Here is a 24,209-nt window from a genome sequence, read left to right as displayed (position 1 = left end):
TTTTTAAGATTAAGGCTTTTCAGAAAATAGTAAACATAATTACAACTGTAAACAGAAACGTTATGGACAAGGAGAAAGGACCAGCAGCATAGTTTCAAGAACACAACGCATTAAAGAAAGACAATATAGTAGCGTTGTATGGTTGTGTAAATACATTTCGTAGTAAAACAGTATGTGTATGAGACAGAACGAACATACAAAGAAGAAAGAACATAGTAGAGCACATGTTCAGACCTGTTAATTGTTTGCACCAAAAACAATTGTTACATTTAAGTTTGGAATAGAATGAAAGGCTGTAAAACAAGGAGCATACAGTTGCCTGTTCTATTTACTGTAAATATGGTACTGTGTTTTGGCGAACAGTAATGTTTCATACTATTGTGCTTACAATTCTTTAAAAAACAATTAATTTGGTGCATTTGATACGTTGATTTAGTACTGTTTTCACGCATATATACACGTCCAACATACTTTACTATATACATTCTGAGAATCAAAACTAGAAAAAGAAGTATCAATCTGAAAAGATTTACCAGATAATATACGTTCACACTTTCATTTCAACAAATTAATCCGTCACTTTGTATAGTAGATCAGCGTTTTACTTTTAATTTTGACAGTATTACTGATGTACATGGATTGTCGTCTGCTGCTACCATTACTCTATCCGTTCTTGACCAAAACGACGTGACTCCCATGTTTACAAGTAACAATACCCTGGATCTATCGAAAGAAACAAAAATTGGTTCGTACTATTTACTTAGTCGAGTTTATGTCAACACCAGCTCTACTGGTAGGCAAATCTATGAAATATAAATAACAATGTTATTATATTTAGATAGATATAGTGTTAATTTTCAGCAAATGAAATAACATGCACTTGAAATGATCGTTTACATTTTAAACAAACAGCTGGTAGAACAGAACTGATCCAAATCATGTAATCGTCATTAAGACATATTTCACTCGAAGTCAGTGTGTCTATATAAGTATAAGTATCGACACGATCTATTTTTGTAGTATGTTTGTACAAGTTAGTAACGTCATTTCAGCTATAATGCACACTTTTAGAGAGCTTCTTTCTTGTGTCATTACACAGATATTGTAATAGCACAAAATATGTTACATTCCTCACTTTTACAGGAGCAGTTGTGTACACTGTTTCAACAACAGACCCGGACACTGTAGGAATAATAGAATATTCAACTATGGGTAAGTTTGATTTGACTTATTGCCCGCTCTGTTAAGAAGTTTCTTTCATGTAAATTCTAGATAAAAATGAATATATATTATTAAATGTATGATAGTGAAACAATTCAAAATTGTACTTCTGTATTGCTTTAATCAATGAATATCGAAATATAGTACAGTGCACCTTAGGTTAGTTGACAATGACAATCGGTGCATTACGTAGTATCTTTTGTTTGATTTCGCCATTCGCCGATTAAAACTGAAATTCATATACCCATTGAGCTACATTTACGGACGAAGAATGTCGACCTTCTAAGAGAATACATACTCGCCTCGCTCGGAAATTACCGAGTCTCATTACAGGGCCCCTACTTTAAGTCAAATGTGGTATTACAATTTGTTGGTGAAACCACTGGTAAAAACTTCGTCTTAGAACTTTAAGAACATTAATATTACTTTGAAATGTCATCTTTACTACCTTCAGAGATCATATTTAGCCTGAATGCAAGCACAGGAGTTCTGACGTTAGACAATGCTTTAGACTTTGAAACAACCCCATCATTCAGTGTTGAGATTACAGCCAACGATAGTGTTAATGTGGCAACCTTCAATTTAACTGTCAACGTGAAGACAAGTAAGTCTATATTTCATTGAAAAGGATATAACAGTTCATTTGTGGTTAGCAAGGAACTTGTATCTAAGAAGAATTATTTAGGAGCGCAATGCTTTGCTGTCCTCTCTAGCCAACTTTTATGTTAGAAATCCTTAAACATTAGCAGCAGGTAAAATAGCGAACAAATTTAAGAGATCTTAGGATGAATAGAAAACTCCAGCCTGTTTTAAAGAAAGACGGACTTTGATGCGAGGCTTAGTGTAGAAATAGTATACACTCTAACAATGGTCTGTGGAAATGAAGTATGTTGGAAATCATTTAAGAAAAAGAATATCAGCTTCGAGAATTAATCTTGCTCATACATGTTAAAAATAAAGTGTCTGTTTTAATGATAATTAAATACGCGTGCAAGTATTTTCTTTTTATAATTTGGCTCGAAATGCTAAGCTGAATAATATGTGTGGTTCTTTTTGCTTGATATTGGGGTATATTTATGGTTTTAGGACATATCTTTATGTATCTTATGTTTGATTTTATTCAATATATATTTTCAGTGCCAGTGATTAATGCATTCCAAATTAACATTACGGAGAACAATGAACCAGGTGTAGTTTGGAATCTAACATCATCTGACAGAGACGGCGATGTTGACCCAGTATACTTTGTTGTAAATCAAAGTGACGCAGGAATATTCGATATCAATGACGCAAATACATCAGTTATTACCAATACATCATTTGACTTTGAATTGCAAACAATATATACATTTGAAGTCGAGTAAGTAATTTGTTATTTTTATGTTATAGTAGTATTATTTGGGCATCAAGTTCCACATGAGATTTCCCTAGAACTTCTTTTCATCTAATTTCCTGCAGGGTTTCATCTGTTAATTCAGTTTATTTCTACAGATCATCAGTCATTTTTCAGTGGTCAAATGCATTGGATTTATATTATGAAGTCGTGTTAGAAAATGTATAATGTTACTTTGTTGTAACATGAAATCTCACGTCCACTACCTCTATCCGAAATGAAGTTTTAAGCACAGTTGACCTAAGTTGAAACTCTTTAACAAGGCGAAAGTGCGTCAGTCCCCTAGTTACAAGATGTTTTATATTTAATATTAGATTGTCTACATAACAGTGTAACAATATCAATCTTCATCAAGTGAAATACTAATCAGTATAGAAGCGTTACCAATATCTGATAACATTTTGTATAAATACTTGCGATAAAGTACTTCAGTCTTTTTCATTGTTTGTCAAAGAAATAAGTTTAAAAAGTTTTACAATATTATTTTTGTTTTCTTTTTCTAGGGTAACAGATAAGTCGTCTTTGAAACTATCATCAACAGCCACATTTACTGTATCTGTTGTAGACGAAAATGACGTAACCCCAGAGTTCACTTCAAGCGCTAAGGTCCAGCTGCAGGAAGATACTCCTTTAAGTATGTGCAATGAATTATAAATTATATCCATCAAGTCATTTGAATGTGCATGTCTCCTGCGATGTATATATCTGCATTTATTCTTTTTAGCATATTGTTGGTACAATATAAAAGTACGCTTTAAAAAGATAGCCTTTATGTTTAATAACTCCTGTAAGATCAATCTACATATTTCTATATATGACACAAACTAATTATGTAACATTTTCAAAATAAAAAGCGGAACACCACTGGTCGTCCAACACGACATAAACAAACATTTTGTAGGTTCGGTTTGAGTTTTAAAAGATCATTTTGTAAAAGAGACACCCCATACTAAATGCACACTTTTCATCTGTTTTTTTTTCAAATCCTCTGGAACGATATATCAGCTTATAAATTTTGATTATTTCTGTTTAGTTTTGAGTAAATGTATGTCATTCTGTCGATGTTACACGTATTCCTTTGTCGTTTGAAGCACCTTCGAACCAGATTTTTTTCATGTTTTGATTATGATTTTTGAAATACATTTTTGTGTTTTATAGATACAGTAGTGTACATAGCCAATACCACTGACGAGGACACTGTAGGTTCTACATCCTATTTAATAACAGGTAATTATTTACAAACGTGACATAACTATATAGTGCAGCATTAGTTCATGCAACAGGAGATCATGAACGATTCCTGTCCAGAATAGCACCAAACATTAAAGGATCAATTTTTAAATGTTGTATTCGATGTAATGCTAAATCTAAGGACATTTCTTTGTTATGTTTACCACCCTATTACTAAGATTGTCGTGAATACCTTTGGCTAATATCCTGGACATATTGGAATGAATAAAGGTGCCTTTGTTATCAGGTCTTAAATGTGATAATGTTTCTTGATACATATGTTAATTTTCAATTTTGTTACAGTATTATCAATTTACAGTATCTTTTGGCCGTGTGTATAATATGACATTGCCAAAGGCAATATATTTGCTGAAACTGAAAACTTCGTTCTACTTAAATTGTATGATCATACTTACGTTAACCTGTTCCTTTGTGCTATTTATAAGCGGTGACATTGCAAATCATTAACAGCCTTATGACTCAGAGAAACAAAAACAAAACCGGCTAAGAATTTATCGCTTTCAGAAGTATTCCCAGACTCGTAATTATTACTATCTTCTATAAATGTTCAATACACAGGCGGAAATGACAACATTTTCGAGATCGATGACGTCAGTGGTAACATCACACTTATTACAGCATTGAATGCTTCTGCAAAATTGACACACGTACTTACTCTACAGGCTAATGATACTGTGAACGTAGCGACATTCAATGTAACATTTACACTGAGTACAGGTATTACTATATTATTTGGTTTTGGCTGTCGTATTTCTTGAGACATGAATATTCAAATAAAGAAATAGGAATGTATTTGTTCATTTGGGCTGAATTTTGTAGATTGATATGATAACATAATCAATCTTTTTCAGTACTTTAGTACATTGCATTTCAATTAATACACAGCTACTATTCTGACGGTTCTATTTTAATATTTTTTAAACCAAAATGTCCGTTTACTCAAACGTATCCTGCTGCTTTTTATAATTGTTCTGAACAACCCTTAAGCAAAATAAACAGGGCAATTATTTCAAATAAACTGACAAAAACATAATTTACATAGATGTTGCAAAATAGAACAGTATGATATATCGTTTTCTGTTAAAGTCTAAATTTCGCCAACATTGTATCAATTGAGTTTTGTTTTGTTTCAGCGCCTGTTATGGTAATTCCTGATCAAGTTACAATTGTTGAAGGCGTTTCTATAGGATCTGATGTAATAACGTTGAACTCGACAGATCTTAATGGTGACACTGATCCAGTTTACGAAATCATTAATCAAAGTGTACCTGGTGCATTCAAGATAAACGAAAATAATACAAAACTTGTCACTAATGTTTCCATTGATTACGAATCAATGAAGAATTTTACAGTTACTGTTAGGTAAGTATCAACACTTTAACATTGACCGAAACATGAAAAAATATCATCAGAGGATACACAGTCAAAAGCAGACAAAGAACATTATATGTCATTATATGTACCTTGCCTTCTACTTTCAAATTTTAAAATTGTAGGTACACAAGACTATTTAATTTGTGACACTGTAGATGCTGATAAAGATATTGTTAATTTTGTTTTGACCATACACTTTGCTTTTGTTCTGGCAGATTCAGAGGTAAAAGTTAATTTCAAATATGAAATTAATAAAATGTCAATATATATATATTCAGAGTAACTGATACATCTCCATTTGGAAAGTCGTCAACATCAGAGTTTACAGTTTCCGTAGTTGATGCTAACGATGAAACTCCAGTATTTACTTCTGCCAATTCCACTGACATTCCAGAAACTAAAAATATTGGTTCGTGTTCTTGTTTGTACTGTTCTTATGCAACAAAATTTACTGAGGTTATTTTTACAGTTCAGTAAATGGAATCGGGACGTTTCAAACGTTTCAAGACAGGTGCTTGTTTTCATCACCTTGAGAGTTTCTTACAAGTTTGTTACATACACTCGTTGTAAATCACTAGCGGTAACCAACAAAGTTTTAAAAACAACATTTTATTTATATTTATATATTACCCGTGCTTCGATAGAAAACACGGGACTACTGCCTTACCCTTGCATGATCGTAAGGACGACTAATAGGGTCTTAACACTTGGTTTTGCTGTAAGTCTGTGTAACTCTGTGATTCCAGCAAGTAAACAAATTTTGATTCCATACCTCATTTTTTCATTTGTAGTCCTGTTTGGCGCATATAACATATACTGTGTTGGTGCGCCGTAAAACCCAAATAAATAAATAAATCAATAGTAAGCAAATGTGTAATGAATCAATTTATTCGTCTTGCGAATTGAAATGAATAATTAATTTTATATTATGTTAACTGATCAATTACTGTGTTTTATCTGTGAGATGTAATCCATATCACTCACTGCATATAACTCACTGCAAATGATACAGCTCTGCTTGTTTATTGTGGATGCAGTTTAAACTATTTGCTTAGAACAGGATGAAAATTGTAGTCGAACTTTGTTGTTAATAAGAACTTGATGACGACATGCAGCACGAAATGAAATTAAATGGAACTTTATATCGTGAGCGTCCTTCTAACGTCATAACACGTTTGACGTCATGTTCGTTTATGCTCGCCTGTTTCCCGGGCTGAGATTAAAATTTGTTGCAAAATGGATATCGCAACGTAAATAAGCATGAAATAAAAACATTTTTTTTTCTTATGAATATAGATTAATTCACCACAAAGTGAGAAAATGTTCATAGTTCCACTCGCGGTACGCGCTCATGAATATATCTGAAATTTTCTCACTTCTCAGTTTGATATTTTCCATATTTTACTGGAAACTAACAAATATCCTCCATATAATTTCGGTTATTTTATCATTATTTTCCTGTTCTGTATTTAGAGACTGTTATCTACACCGCCACAACGGAGGACATAGACACAATTGGAACAATATCTTACGCAATTATAGGTAAAATACATTACATTGTATAACAATTGAATTATGATATGTAGTGTTATAGAAATAGGTAAATATATCTTAACAATTGAATTCTGATTTTTCTGGTTACAGAAATTGGTAGATACATTGTAACAATTACATTATGATGCAGCAATAGGTAAATACGTTGTAACAATTGAATTCTGATCTGTATGATTACAGAAACTATTCAACGAACCTCATCAAGACTGTTTTTTTCCTAAAATGGACTGCTCCATCATTCCGTTTTGACATTGCCACTTCAAAGGAATGTTTACTGAAAATTTACCGATTGAATAGAGAACAGAACAGACCATGATCTGCCTGTACGAATATAAAGTCTGATCTTGGTCTGCACCGGCCACAAAAGCAAAATCCGAAGTACATGTGTAACAGTCTCACACTCTTTCATCTGTTTGATCATTTGTGTGGAATTCTTTGTTTTATAGAAAAAAAAAAAAACATTACCAAGTTCTCTTTTATCCTAGATGTGTAACTGTTTATACAAAATGCAAAATATATTATAAAAGTATGCTAAAAGACCAAACTTATGTCTGTTATATAAATGGTATAAATAAAGAAACATTTATTTCAGACGGGGATCCAAACAGTGTTTTTGACATCAATGCAGACAATGGCAGTGTGACTCTTAAGTCAGCACTAAGTCCGACTACAGTAGAAAATGTAACATATAACCTTGTTATACAAGCGAATGATTCAGTGAACACAGCAACACTCAATTTGACTGTCAGTGTTAAAACAGGTACACTAATATAATACTTGTTGTCACTTTTAGTTCCTGTTTTTTTTTCACCTCAAACCCATCATAGTTTGGTTTTGAAATATATTGGTTAATAATACCGATTCTAGTAAACGTAGAACAGAAGCAATTTCTTGTAAAAGAACAATTTCCATAGTTTCTTCATTCGAAAGAGCAGTAATACCTTTAAATTATCGGAGACTTATTATAGTTGCCTTTCTGCTTAATTTATCGTTATATGTTGTGTGAGCACTGAGTTTAAGATTCTTGAAATAACATTAAAAGACAAGGCCATATAGTGAGTTGCACTAAATTCAATAGGACGTTTTGTTTTCAGCTCCAGTTGTGCATGCCGTCGATATAAATCTTCGCGAGGATGTCAATACAACCGGTACATACACTGTATGGGCAATAAATTCAACTGATGCAGATGGCGACGAAGATACAACATTTACAATAGTTTCGCAGAGTTCTCCGGATACATTTGAGATCAGTACTGAGAATGCAATAGTTACTAACGCGTCGTTTGATTTTGAAATAACCCAAAACTATACAATTGTAATAAAGTGAGTACACATTATGAAATTAATTGATGAGCAATGAAAATAATGTTTGTTATCTAGTTCTCAAGACGGAGTTAGTTAACATCATTCGAAAAGAAAATTTTCAATTGATATACATTGTTATACACGTTGAAACAACAGTATGTATTAACTTATCATCTGCTGAAGATATCATTGTACGGAGATTATGGTTTTAAACTCCGCGCCTGTGATGCCTAATGCATCCTCATAAAACACACATGAGATTCAAGTCATCATCTTGGTGAAGCTTAAATAAATTGTTGAAACTGATTAAATATTATTGCAAAAATACCATTTATTATTTCAGAATTTGCAGAAGGATTAACCAATTTAAAAGCAATTAATGATTTTGTAAATACATTATATGCTTACTTTGATAGCGCCACAGACTCTTCCGTATTCAAGTTATCATCAACAGTAACTCTAACGGTCTTTATAACGGATGTAAATGACGTAACACCTACATTTACGTCAGATACGTCCCTTGTCGTCCTGCAAACTACAGAACTAGGTTTGTATTTTTCCAGCTTTGATTAAATATGTTAAAGTTGTTTTTGTGTGTTTTCATTTTCACTACTTAATATGTTTTTCTTGACTTTTTATATTCAATACTTCCTGACAACTATGACCAATATCCGGGTTACGTTCATCGGCAATATAAAAGTAATCATATGTATCTCTTCATAATCAAGGTACTAATTATATAAATAAAATAATGTTGCTTCTGCATTACCTATTTAAATATTTCATCCGTGATATTATAACAAAAATTATGACTGATACATCAACGTTCGTAACTTTACAGATACAAGTATACATGTTATCATAAGACTGACGTTTTAGCATATAAAACATTAATATTCAATGTTACATTATGTATTGTTTCCAGGTACAATACTTTATAATGCCACTACAGAAGACATAGACACGGTGGGAAATGTGACATATACGATATCAGGTAATTTGGGTGTATGAGAATGTTTTTTTCAGTGTACATAAATAAATAGTAACTCTGTACTTACTTCTAATAAGTGTACAGTTACACGTAATCTGTGGATGCAATAATAGGAATAAATTGAATCAGAATCAGTATAACACTCATTAAAGTATTGTGTCAGACCAGTAAATATTTTGATGTCATTCTCCCTCCTAATGAAACTGTTGTTGTCATAGCTTGGAAAACTTTGCATCATTATTGTAAAAAGCGGAGCATCTCTGCATTAAAACTAATTTTCATCATTTTAGTTGCACATTTTATATTTTTATCCATAGTTATATAAATTCGATTGTTTTCAGATGGGAACCGGAACAATGATTTTAATATAAAACCCAGTACCGGCCAGCTGATACTCCAGAACAACCTAGATCCACAGGTGGTATCAGACTTACTATATAGTCTTGTAATAGAGGCAAATGATACAGAAAATACAGCTTACCTGAATCTTACAATTGATGTGAAAACAGGTAAATAGCAGAAATAATAAAGCAGTGTATAAAGTTAATCCATATTAGGAGGCATTACCTTCTTTTAATAAAACTTAGCTGATCATAATACCTTTGGTGACTTAATCATCCGATCTTCTTTTTAATAGGAAAATTGCATCATTTCTGCAGCGAATTACCTTTGTTATTGACAACAAACTCTGATTATCGTATCGTAACATGGTATTTTTAACGAAGTTTATTTTATAGTACTTCAGGCCTAAAGATGTCGGTCACGCAAAGAAATCATTTCTGGTTTGCGTCGGTAACGGAATTCTTTGCTCCGAAATCGTTACCGAAGCTCGTTAGAAATAATTCCTTTGTATAACAGATGTCCTTATGTTTTGGGCCAGTTTATGAATATTTGGAAGTTTCAGAAACTTTTAAACGAAATATGACAAGATCATTTTAAGTACACTCTAATCGGACTTATTTCAGATAGTTGAGTATTGAAATGACAAAAATTTTGTTATATCTTTAACTTTAGTTTTACATACAGTTGAAATATTTCTACTTTTATCAGTAGGTTAAAACCAACAGCTGACTTATGTGTTAAGCGTGATAAAAAGTATTCTACGGAAACTTATGCGTGATTTTTTTTACAGTGCCATATCTTAATGTTACTGATATGACCGTAACGGAAAATACTGACACAAGTGGTCCTTTCCACGTCTGGATTATTGAATGGACTGATTTAGATGGTGATGAGAATCACACATTTGCTATCGTTAATGAAAGTGTACCTGGTACGTTCGAGATTACGAATGGAATCCTAGTAACGAACGTGACATTAGACTACGAAGCAGTGAAAAATTATACAGCAACTATTAGGTAAGTAAAGTAATTATTTGGGTATATTTAAATCATTCTGTTACGCCTATTAACAATACTTCCGTTAACATAGCTCCTTGAAAATAGCATACAAGTACGACATTAGACATTGTTACATTGCACAAAAGCGTAAGGTTGTATCTGAAGTTCTCTAAGATTAAGGTTCATTCTATCGGAGAAAGAGTGGGTCTAAATAACTTAGATTTGCGGGTTTGTTACTGAACAAAAGTTATAAAAAGTATATACCAATGGATTCGTCTTGAAACGAAGTATACAATCAGATAGTCAAACTATGACTACGACTCTTTCATAAGTCGTACGATAAAGAATTTGATAACAAAATTGGTCATGTTTTTTACAAAATCAAGGGCTGCTTCAAAATACGTGCGGAGTCCGTTTAAAACGTATTAACAGACAGACAAGACATGTATCTAGTTCTTGCGTCCCTTTAAATTACCCTAATTGTTTTCAAAAGGCTGACGATTAACGTTTAAAAATACACTTTAGAATGCTTCAAACGATTGTTTTCATCGTCATTTGTTGACATGACGGACTACTTTTTAGCTGCTTTAAATATGAAAATTGCACGGAGAAATCGTGTTCGATTCCCGCCAAATATAATAAAGGATAGTTCTTCACGATATTTACCTTAAGGGAGAGTTCTTTATCCCGATAATCATTCTCGACAAGTGTGAAAGATTCAATATTCAAATGGTACAGTCAAAAAATATTCCAAGAATAATTAACTTTTTTGTTTGTTTATTTTTGTCAAAATATTCTACAACCTCAAATGAAATCAAAATCATCTGGCAGTGCTTCATTGACATGACTATCTCACTTTTTTCAAACGGTCTGTTTAATTTAATAAAAGCGTTATCGTTCCAAACTTTGTAAAATTTCTTACTTTCAAGACCATTACGTTTTTTGAATAGTTCGACTACCAGACTAGTCATCTAAACCTTCAGTCTGTTCGCAGAAATATATATCGCAGCCATTTGAACTATTCAAACCTGATGGAGCTCTATTATATCAAATAAATATAGAGGAACAGCTAAACAATTAATGATATTGGTTCCCCAAACTTATTCTGTCAGTGATATGTTTTTCAAAACTTTCCGAGATAAACCCGAAGGCCTGAAAAGTCGTCCAAAGTAATGCATGTGTTTTAATAGCGGAGTGTCCTATATTCATCAGAGTTGCACCCAACTATTCTGGAAATAATATTTTCTTAAAATTTAGACCAGAGGCCACCATTACAATCTGTATTTCAAACTTTTGCCGGGGGAGAACATCCTGAAACCTACTCCCGATCAGAGCTATGCATCTCGCTAGTGGCACATTCGTTCTAAACTGGAGCCTGACCCTATTAAATAAAGATATTTCTGGATCCGGACCTTCCCTTAGGCGTGACTAAGGCGTTTTAGGTCGCTGTCTAGTGTCCGAATTGCTTCACCTTACCTCAAGTATCGGAAACGCTATTTGCAATGTAGATTATATTTCCTGTGAAGAAGCTATCCAACAGACTCGTGGAAATCGTAAGGTGCATCAGACTGTACACAAAATGTTCAGATAGGCACTCCTTTATATAACTCGGACGAGGGGTCTAGCAAAGCTTTACAACATTAAAGCTTATCAACGAAGTCAGCGGAGATCATGAAGTCAATCTGTTGTCAGGCTTAAGATGCAGGCGTGCTAAAACAAGTACTGTCTAGAAGTCACGAAATTGCAACATTTATAAAAACTACCGACATCTGAAACTGAAAGTACTTTTTGCCTGACTGCCTAGCTGTGTTTCTTTGTGAACTTGTAATACTTTGCATTTCTGTTTGTTTGTTTTGGTTTTAATGGCGTAAAGTTTTTCAACAGTATTTCAGTCATGTAACGGCGAGCAGTTAACCTAACCAGTGTTCCTGGATTCTGTAACAGTACAAACTTGTTCTCCGCAAGTGACTGTCAACCTCCCAACATGAATCATCAGAAGTGGAGGACGAATGATTTCAGACACAATGTCTTTAATCGAACCTTAACAAAGAACATATACCCCGCGATCCGTAGACCAACGCTTTCCCTACTGAGCTAAGCGGGCGGCCTTGCATTTCTGTACAAGACTGCTGATAGACACACGGATGTAGGATTTCTTTTTACACAAGGTCTTGGAAACAAGATTACCTTTTTATAAATAGGTAGAACATATTCACAAACAAAAAGTGTTAGTATACAGCATCTTCTGTGAATGCCTTTGCTACTAATGATAAAAAGAATGAAAGGGACAGTAATTTATGACAACTCTTTTATTTTGCAGCATAACAAATTCATACATGTCCACAAAAATAAAAGTATATATTATCAATACAAAATTATGCATAGAAAGTTGTGCTACAAAAGGAACCAAATTCCAACACAGTGTTACTTCCCTTCCTGTACAGTTTGGCAATATTCCTTCATGAAAGTTGCAGAAGGAACTGGAATGGTGTTGACAGAAAATGTTTCATTCAATAATGTAGTATTCAGACGGCTCAATAATTCATTTATTTATTTATCTGGGTTTTACGGCGCACCAACACAGTATAGATCAAGTGGCGCCAAACAGGACTACAAATGTTATTAAGTAAAAATGACATAACTAAAACAACTGAACGGAAAACAAATGCACATGTCTACATAATGTCCATGATGCTTAATAAGTTTTAATTGAAATGAACAGAAATGTAGGAAACTACAATGTAGTTGTCATTAGTCGTCAAAGAAGGGACACAACTCCAGACAAAATAATCGATCATAAAAGTCAGGGCAACATGTACATATCCACATCATGCCGTTCATGTATACCAACTTTTAGTTCAGTTGGATGGAAACTGTAGGACTTAAGTTTACAATGTGATGGAATTATTTCGAGGTCCAAAAGGGCAACAGCTCCAGAACAAAAATAATTAGGCATAGAAGTCCTGATGCATTGCTCACGTCCCCTTCATGTTGATGATGTAAACAGAGTTTTATATGAATTTGATGGCAACTGTATGGGTTAAGTTCTTTGACACCGGAGACATAAAAGGATTTTATTATATATCTTGGAATAAGTATGCTTTAAAAGTTTTCATAACGTAGTAAGCTGGTTTCATTTTAACCTAGTTTAAAGGGAGCTTCTATATATAACACTAACCTAGAGCTAGAAGTCCGAGTCATGAACTTTACATACATGTCATCTTGTTATAATGAGTATTTGTGCCAAGTTTTGTGAGCTGCAATACATTCATAACAAGAGGGCCCTGAAGGCGGCCCTGTATCACTAACCTGAAGAAAGTAGGTCAGTAGGTCACATTCATGGTCACTGAAGTCAGTTTTAAGATCAGGGTGCAAAACTGTACATGTCATCCAAATTTCAAGGCTGTATGTTAAAACACAAAAATGTAGGTCAGTAGGTCACATTCCACATGACTCAGATTCAAACTTGACATAAAGATTAAACATTATGACCAAGTTTCATGAAGATACAGTGGTCTCTATGCTGTTAACAGGCTTTTCCTATGATTTGACCTGGTGACCTAGTTTTTGATCCCATCTGACCCAGATTTGACTCTGACCTAAAGATCATCAAGTTTAACATTCTGACCAAATTTCATTGTAGTATGATCATAAATGTGGCCTCTAGAGTGTTCAGGGTTCCCACAAAGCAGAGAAAATAAAATTCCCTGACTTTTCCCTGACCAAACTCCAATTTTCCCTGACCAAAACTTTCGCATTCTGGGACGCTTAATTACTTGGTCATCTATTGATAAATGTGGCCTCCATTCTCCCCATCAGCCAACCCTTAACATGTTTCTTGTTATACTGATAACTAAAGAGTGTAAATTTAAGAAAGTGTGTTCCAGTTTAACAGATCGCTACATTATTTTAGTGTGATGTAACAGACAACAAGAAAGGTCCATACTATTCACTAAAAGACTACCTATGATGAAGTTTTGGATTTGTCTACTGTGTCTGTTCAGACGAATGTACAACATTCTATGAAAGTTAGCCTTTATTCATACATTTTTTTTGTAGAAAATGGCATTTTTCACATAATTAATAGGGGTAGTCTACTTGTAGACTTAATAGCATATGCATGTTGCAATATATTTAGAAGTTGTGTTTCTTTTTATATTACAGTAGTCGAGTTTGCATTCTACAAATAATGATTAAAGATCATAGAATCATTAAAAGCAGAAATGCCTGTTTATTTTCAAAAGTTGAAAATTCAATACATTAAATAGTATTCAGCTTAAATGCCTATACATATCAGTATTAAATGACTTAACAAATCTTACTTTTCCAGCTATAGCAAACTTTACTTACACCCTTTATATGTACAATGGTATTAGTGTTTTGATTTTTTTGTTTAACTTTCCACTCTAATTGTTTTCCTATGATGCCAAATAAGTCCTTATATCCAACTTAAGTATGCAATTTGTTTGTATCTTTTCTACATCTCTTAATCTTTCAGTCTTTCTCTGTTAGCTGAATCCTAAAATAATACAGGGTAAAATTAAGATGCTGCAAAGAATTCTATTAAAATAGTCTTTTACTTTTAACAAAATACACCAATAATAACTATTCAAACTCAGAAAACACTGAACTTCCATAAACACTTTTGCACTTTAAAACTAATTTTGATCTTTACTAAGAAGAGTTGACCAAAAGACGCAAATAAAATAAATCAAAATAGCAATGTTTTGCACATTACAATCTGTAAGCAGTGATGTGAGTAAAGAAAATGGCAAACATGTAAAAATGGTATGTAATAAGTTTTTCTTAAGTAACTTTTCCATACAAACATAAATAAAAGAACAGTTTTATTATGGCTTATATGGTAAAATGATGAAATAAATTTGCAACTATGCAGGACTACACAGTTCATACTAGCATTCATACAGTCTTAATTCTGTTGAAAGTTAAAAATAATTTTGTTTAACAGACTGTATTTTTTAAAAATGTTTGGTTAAGCCAAAAGAAAAGAAACTGCCTTTGCCTTTTATTTTCATTCTTTTTACTTTTTCACAACTTTATTCTCCTGCTTTTGACTTCTAATTCAAAATGTCCCTGACTTTTCCCTCACTTTTGCTAAATTTCCAAATTTCCCTGACCAATTACAAAATTCCCTGAATTTTCACTGACCTTGAAAAAAATACTTTTTTCCCTGAACTTTCTCTGACCGTAGGAACCCTGGTGTTAACTAGCTTTTCTTTTGATTTGAGCTGGTGACCTAGTTTTTGACCCCACCTAACCCAGATTTGACCTTGGCCTAAAGATTGTCACGTTTAACATTCTAAGTTTCATTAAGGTATAGCCATAAATGTGGCCTCTAGAGTGTAACAAGCTTACCCTTAATTTAATCTGTTGATCTAGTTTCTGACTACTTGACCTAAAAATAATCAAGATTAACATTTTGACCAAGTTTCATGAATATACAGACATAAATGTGACTTCTAGAGTGTTAACAAGCTGTTCCTTTGATTTGACCTAGTGACCTAGTTTTTGACCCCACCTGACCCAGATATGACCTTGGCCTAAAGATTGTCAAGGTTAACATTCTGACCAAGTTTCATTAAGGTATATTCATAAATGTGGCCTCTAAGAGTGTAACAAGCTTACCTTTGATTTGACCTGGTGACCTAGTTTCTGACTCCACTTGACCTTAATTTAAACTTGACCTAAGCATGCATAATAAAGGTTAACATTCTGACCAAGTTTCATGAAGATACAGTCATAAATGTGGCCTTTAGAGCCTTAACAAGCTTTTCCTTTGATTTGACCCGGTGACCTAGCTTTTGACCTCACCTAATCCAGATTCAAAATTAACCTAAAACTCATCAAGATTAACATTCTGACAAAGTTGCATGAAGATATTCATAAATGTGGCCTCTAGATTGTTAACAAGCTTTTCCTTTGATTTGACCTAGTGACTTAGTTTTTGACCCCAGATTACCCAATATCAAACACGTCCAAGATTTAATTGATAGTAATATTCTGACCAAGTTTCATTAAGACTGGGCAAAAATGTGATCTCTAGAGTGTTAACAGTCAATTTGTCGACGACTGACGGACGACGGACACAGGGGGATCACAAAAGCTCACCTTTGAGCTCTTCGTGCTCAGGTAAGCTAAAAAGTTACAGACAGAAAAAGTTCAGTGTTTGACTACTTAATTGTGACCTTGACTATCATTTGAATCTAACATGTGTCACATCGAAATATAACATTTAATAACCGTGCCAAGTAATTTGAAAATTCCACCCAATCATGGAAAAAATACTGACAATGAGAAAAACATTATTTGAATATCACTTTCCACACCACAAAAAAAGCAAAAGCACATTTACATTGAAACATCATGAAACGTTTTCTATAATTTAATAAAACAAGTACGAAATACTTATACTTTTTCAAATACTAGATTATTAAGTTACATTGTTTATGTAGAACTATGCTGAGTGAATTGAAAAAAATATTGTGCCAGTAGATGATTTATCAAAATGTGCGTTTTTAATCTTCCGTATGTATAATCATTAACAGTTTTGAGGCTTCGAAGTATTGTGTAAATCAATATAAAGCAGGTTCTTCGTGCATGACAGATATTTCTTTTTCCCTAATTCTTGGTATTTCTTTTCTGATTCTCCCAATTTCTGTCTGGAAATATGATTACACGTTTTGTATTATACAAGTAACCATGTTACAATTTTTATGTAGAATTATGCTCAGAAAATTGAAAAAAAAAAGTGTTGTTGCAGTACTGACTGGACACATATTTTCCAGAAGAGCACACCTTTCTTAACTTCCATTACCAATTGTGAGATTTCAATGTATTTTTCAAATTAATCTAAGGCAGGTTCTTCGTACATGATGCATATTTTCCTATCTCCCTAATACTTTGATACTTCTGTTTCTCTGATTCTGGAATTGTGATTGTACATTCTGTATGATCCATCAAATAGTTCAGTCTTTTTATTGTTGACCAATGCTTCAAACACTTGTGGCCCTTTTAGTCCGATCAATTCGTAACAGAAAATGCCAAAATACTTCAGAAAATGGGAAAAGCACCAAAATAGGCACAGCTTTTTATTAATGCATAAAAAGCATTTTTTTCATGGGACCCATTTCATATCTGTCAAGATGGCCGATACGGCAGCCATTTTCCAAAATGGCCGCCAAAACTCAATATTTACCTTACAAGATTCTAATGAAAGGTCATTACAAATACAGTCATTCCCAAAATGCACCAACTATAAATGTATATGATAAAATAAATCCTAAATTTGCATCAAATACAAAAATAACAATTCAAATGATGTTAGTTTCTTTCTGTTTCCATGGCAACGGCTAAAATCTAGCCTTTTATAACTTTGTTTAATATTATCATTGTGTGGTTTTCATATTTTAAAGGATATTTTGTTTTACTATATGTAATTAATATTATTTTACTTGCATTCCCTCCACAGCAGCATACTGAAACATTGTTGTTATTCCCTTACCAGTGTTTAGCCAGAGGGGGCTTATTGGTTGCCCCCATATGCATGTCAATACGTCAGCCATGCAAAGTGGGATACTGCAATAACTTTAAAACTACAGCAAACTTTTTCATGGTACGTGATACATGGATAGATGGCAATGTGGAAAATGCCAATGTCATTTAAGTTTGTTCCTATGTCAACAAATCTTGTTGCTATGGCAACAAATACAGCACGAATACGACAAAAAGTGTCATCCTGCATTTCTTCGAAACTAGAAGAGATTGTTTCTTGAGAAATTTTACATAGATAGGAGGAAAAATTGAAATCATGCTTGTTATCTTATTTTCTCCTTTTGTACATCATTTTGTCCGTCTCTATGTCCGTCCATCATTCACAAAAGGCGGATTCTTCAATAACTTCAAAAGTGCAAATTCTAAAGACTTCTTTATGAAACCTTGTTTATATATGTTAGGTAATATGGATAATGTGAAGGTCAATTAATTTAGTTTCTATATAAAATTGTAGTTCCTATGACACCAAGTACGACAACTACCCCTTTCGGTTTGGGACTTCGAAATGCAAGAATAGATTATAGTGACGGGCTAGTAGGATCAAATGAAACAACGTTCCTTATTATGCACCCTCAGTCACAATATCTGCATTATAAATTGATCACATAATCATTGATTGTATAGTGCTAACTGTGTAACAAAGAAGAGTAAGGCTGAAAATATAAAAGTTGCTTTCACGGACCACACTTAGTAACTATTCTGTGAAATATATTACTCTGAACAGTGAGCTGAAATCTGAAATAAGGTACATGTCAGATACTCGTGTCAGTACACACAAGCACGAGATTGTCGACAACGTTAGTTAACATGCATAAGGTAGTGCAGAGCATTTCAGCACTTTTGACAAATTACATCTTCCTCCCCTTTATCTAGGTTGCAAATGCACTGGAGGAGCTATTGGTACGCGACTCAGGTACCTGAGGTAAAAACTATTAGAAAGGTTCCAATATATCAAAGATATCTCTGGTCAGCCTTATTTATCTTGACTTGGAATTTTATGAAAGCGATCGAAGACCTGACCCCCATATGTGCCCGACCTAATGGGCAACCTTTTTTAGTATGTTCAAGAGGTGTTGCAGACGATGCAGGAATGCACACAATAGCCCTAATCTTTGTGTGAACAGATGGTTGATCAGCTATTTGACATGTTTTGTTATAAAGAAGAGTATCGAAACCCTCGATCTATACCACAGAAATATTATATGAACATTGTAGGAAGGTTTAGAAAATGCATTTAAAAGCTTGATTTACCGGTAAGCGCGAGCTGTACTGGCTAGTTTTGTTTGACAAGACAGTCTTATTCTTACATTGGACTGCTTAACTGGTAGTGGCATAGCCTTACAAACTGTAAATAGATAATATTTGTTGTCTTAAAACTAGTAAATTGGTATTAAAATTGTGTTTCGAATACACGTGGTTATTAGATAAATCCTCAAATACTCACATTTAATATGTCCTTATCTAATATATTTTAATTTCAGTAAAAATGTCCAGAAATAGATATTAGAGCACATTTTTTTGTAGAAATGATAGATTCTGCTCCTATTTTATACCTCTATCACACTCAACCACGTTAATTCCTACTATGTCCTAAAACCTGGCAGGATGCAGTAAGAACTTGTACAATGTAGAAGAATACAGTAGACACGGATAAGAACATGATAATTATGGTCTCCACGAGAGAGTAGAGGACGCGGTCGAACTTTGGACATGTTCAAAACAAAAGAAGTGAGGACGTGGTCTAATCAGGAAGCAGGAAGAACTTAATAAGGACGTAGTAATGATGTAAGTAATACCTAGTAGGACATAGTACAAGCGTTGTGCGGACGGGAAAGACTGCATGGCGTGCTCATTGCGCTGTCACTGGGTTGTCATTGCGTTCTTGCTACGACAAAGGAGTTCTCACTACGACTTATCTACTCTTGTGTGCTATGACCATGCTACGTCCATGCCAAGTTGTAGAATACCACATTAGGTTATCAATACGTTCTTTCGGTGCTTAACATGTCTATGTCACGTTTGCAGCAGGTTCTCACCATGTTTGTTTCAGATTCTGAGAACTGAGTATGAATACTGGATCCAATCCCCCATCACTTCGTTTTCAAACAGAAATGGGTATGATCGCACATCATCAGGAATTACCACATAATCACAGACTCAGCAGCACTGGCAGCTTGTAGTGGACCTCTGGACATTCGTATACTCTTCAAGCTGCCTTTGCTTTTTCCACCACGGCCTCCCTGTAATGCTGCTCTGATTTATTCGGGAGCGGGGGGAAAAGCTTGTCGTATATTGTATTTGATTGTTGTTGAGTGTAGATACGGACACAATATAACTTGCAGAAGGAATGAAAAAGAGGCGCATGGCGTAGTATTTATAAGTAGCCGATGAACGCAGTGAGAAGGTGATGAGCGCATGGTTAAAGCATGGTAAGCAAGAGGTGCAATCTGACTGGCCCTACTAAGAATGTCGTCAGAACGCATTGGATGTGAAGATGCGCGTGGTAAGAAAATTAGTGTGAACGTGTTAGACACGGTGAGTGCCTGGCAAGGATGTTGTAAGGGCGCAGTATGAACTTTAGAACTGCACATTTTTTCGAGTTTGACCCCCGTCCCTACCGCGTCAAAATTTTCAGGATGCAGTGTGGTCTTCGTCTGAGAGTGATAAGGGCACAAGTGACTGTACATTACATGCTTATGATATTAAACTTAAGGTTTAGCTGTATATCACAAAACAACAGATTTTTTTAACAAATGAACAGCATCTTGACACACAACTTATCTGTCCAATACATGTTTTACTGTTCTGTCCCACAGAATTGGATACTTATAAAATATTCTTAATGAGTTGTCCCCCTTTAAATAAGAATGCCATTTGTAAAGAAAAAATGTAAACAATTGTCAAAAACGATGTTTTACCTAGTTATGTAAAGTTTAAACACTCGTACGATGTTGCAAATGCAACAAAAAGAAGACATGAAACAGCTTTTAAAAAATGGTGAGTTTTTAAAGGCGCTGATCTGTCCAGAAGTGTGGCCCCTTCATGCAGTCCCTTTCCGGAATTCAATGCATATATCAGTAAATTGACAATAGTTTTGTAGAATAATATAAATGTTTTATACGCTGTTAAAATTTCAAGTAAAACAATGCTTTCTTTCTATGATTTGATGACGTTCGAACTTTTTTCTCTGAAACATGGACCTATACCTTAAAAACTATTGTTATGGCACAATGTGCTACAATTTGTCAAAAACGGAATATTACAGGAACATGCAAATGTAAAAATTGATTACACTGATCATCCGGCAATGACTTTTTCCCAAAGAAATCATGATGGTCTGACAGGCCAGGGATGTTCACATGGTCTATCGCACTAACATAGTTAATGAATTATATAGTTTTACTACTAAGTGTCATTAGTTCTCTTAGTGTAAATAAACTGAAATGAATACAGCAACCCTCACAAATTCTGAGTCGCGAAAACTAATGAAAAAGAGAAAGACATGTCATTTATTCACTAATACACACTACAGACAAACTTCATCCGCTCAAACTCTGATAACACCATTCTTCACTTGAACCTATTGCCAGGTCTCAACCAAATTCCTTTAAAATTTACACCATTCTTCACTTGAACCTATTGTCAGGTCCCAACCAAATTCCTTTATACTATATTCTTCGATCACTCAAACTACCGATAACTCTAATACATTTTGTCGGTCCTGACGGGTTCCAGTTAACGAAGTTCGAATGTATTTATAATAATTTACAATTGTTGTAGAGTTCTGCACAGGACTGTTGCCATTTTAAACATTCTTGATATGCCAGTTACCATTATATACTTATTTTTGACTCACATAAATGCATTCTGACTTTTCTTCTGCTTAATAGCAAATTTTATCCAAGGGAGACAACTTTTTTAATTTTTGTTGGAAGAGCGGTATTTTTGTTAATATAATATATTTGAATTTATTCAGACAGGTGATTTTAGCTAATTATACTGATGAGTGTAAGTGTTTATAGAAGCTTTATAGATAATATTAGGTATTTCTGAAAATATATACATGTATAGCGGCCATCTTGGATTTTTTCAGCCATATTGGATTTTTGGAGTGGGTCTCATGCTCATTTTTAGTGTTTTGCCCTAAAGTAGTTATGTACCAAGTTTTTTGCTTTTCCCATTTTCTGAAGTATTTTTACACCATTTTACAGGACTATTTAGATGAGCATCTGAAATGTGAAAAAATTAGTTATTTTTACACTTAGTATAAATCCTGTTTCATTTGTTCATAACAACTATAAATTTTAGAACACAAAATCTAAAATGTTATATTTTAGAATTATATCAGTCTGACAGATATTATTAAGAAAATGTCATTACTTAATTAAGAAGTGGTAACACAGTACCCTATACAAGTAATGAAGACTAAAACCTATGAATTTTAATGGATGATATATATTTGTCTATAATGATGTCTTCATACACCTTCATTTTCAACTAACAGTATGCACATGATCACTTCATGCTGATAATATAACTATTTCTTTGAATTGTTTAAACTGTGAGTAGGCCTACACAATGTACAAGTGTATTTGTGATGTTTTAAAGTAAAGGACATAACTCAAGAAAAGTTACCTGAAATTGAAGTTTGGCAATATGTGCATGCCTACTTCATGTTGATATTATCATTTCAACTTACATTTACATTGTGACACAGTATGAAAACTTAGGAGAGGAGTACATTAAATACAAATATAACTGTTATATTCTAAAAGAGGGGGGGGGGGGGGGGTGCATAACATCCCTGAAATAGATAAAGGCCATAACATTTATGGTAAATATGTAAAACAAGTTACAAGGGTATTGGATAGAAAGTAGGGGAGGAGCTGAGTACATACTGTAGTATTTATTTAATTCAAAGTCCAAAAAGGGTCATAAGTTAAAAAATGGGTCACCAGATGTAAAAGTCACTATAGTATGTGTATGTCTGCAGCCTGGCCATGAAGTATACCATGATCCATTTGAATTCGATTGAATTTGCAGGAGTTTTAATACACAAGGTATCAAAGTAGCTGTGATGTAATAATTTAAAAAAAAAAACAAATGGCATATTAACTGAAATCTGATAGCCCTGTCGACTTTATGCTGATGTTGTGTACCAAGTTTCATATGAACTGATAATTAGTATATACATGAAAGAATTTAATAAATGCAGCCGCTAGCCTGTACCTTTTTGATGTCTACTGTTCATGGTCTAGCCAAAGCTCCGTAATGCTGCATTGAGGGTATTTATTCCCCATATCATACTTTAACTGCAATAAAAGACCAACATGCACATTTATATATAGATAAATTTTATTTTCACAATTAAATGTGCTTTCTCTTTAAAATTCAGTTGCTGACACTTTATATTAAAACAATTTTGAGAAATACATAAATCTAAAATCAATTATTATAGTTAGTTTAATAAATGCTAAATGTCACATTTATTTTCAAAACAATGACACCTACCTGTATAAAAATGCAGTCTTCTTCTTGGTAATTATAGCATATATTGTCCCATTGTTTATTTGGATCAATTTACATTTTCATTTGAAATAAGTACAGTATAACAAAACTATAAGGAAATTAACATTATATGGAATCTTGATAAGTCTGAATTTATGTATTTTGAAACTACTAATGTAGATCTAGCTTCACTTATTTAATAAGACCTACAGCACAGTTGATGTAGGAAATGTGCGAGCCGAACAAGGTTCCACGACAGTTTACAAATTAGATCTACAGTATTTCCATGGTGCATGTATTCATCTGGAACAAACACAAGACGAATAAAAATCTCGGTAATTTAACGTCATAGCTAAACGTATGATTCAGCCTCACGTCCAATCATACATGTATTAATTTATGCAAAGGGTTTCTGGCCGTCTTCTTACTATTAAAACTAGGTTTCAAATTATGTCAATTTGAATGCAACAAGTGCATAAACGTTATATGCTATGTTCTCCACCCGTTTTCAAAATGACTGGGCAAATCGTTTCCATGTCTTGAAATACAGACGACTGATTATCAACCTTGTTTTGTACTCGTTGCAAAATAATTAATTTATAAACTTACCTTATCGTCGTTCCTGCAAGAGCAACTCGACCTGTCAAAATATGTAAACACATGGGAGGCCTTTTGACAGCACAGTCATGTAAACATCTGA

The 24,209-nt window shown here is 33.6% G+C and overlaps 1 protein-coding gene across 1 annotated transcript in view; it reads left to right on the top strand.

The window, feature by feature from the left end:
* Positions 1–24,209, top strand: part of LOC123561090 (protocadherin Fat 4-like) — a 143,449-nt gene that overhangs the window by 74,652 nt on the left and 44,588 nt on the right. Inside the window, exons 40-46 of the mRNA XM_053517000.1 lie at positions 621–745; positions 1,144–1,212; positions 1,676–1,825; positions 2,359–2,581; positions 3,118–3,248; positions 3,773–3,841; positions 4,424–4,582. Coding sequence (XP_053372975.1) covers positions 621–745; positions 1,144–1,212; positions 1,676–1,825; positions 2,359–2,581; positions 3,118–3,248; positions 3,773–3,841; positions 4,424–4,582 — 926 coding nt within the window. The remainder of the gene's footprint in view (positions 1–620; positions 746–1,143; positions 1,213–1,675; positions 1,826–2,358; positions 2,582–3,117; positions 3,249–3,772; positions 3,842–4,423; positions 4,583–24,209) is intronic.

The sequence above is a fragment of the Mercenaria mercenaria genome, chromosome 10, assembly GCF_021730395.1.
Source record: "Mercenaria mercenaria strain notata chromosome 10, MADL_Memer_1, whole genome shotgun sequence".
NCBI lineage: Eukaryota > Metazoa > Mollusca > Bivalvia > Venerida > Veneridae > Mercenaria > Mercenaria mercenaria.
This window is presented reverse-complemented; position numbering and strand designations above follow the sequence as displayed.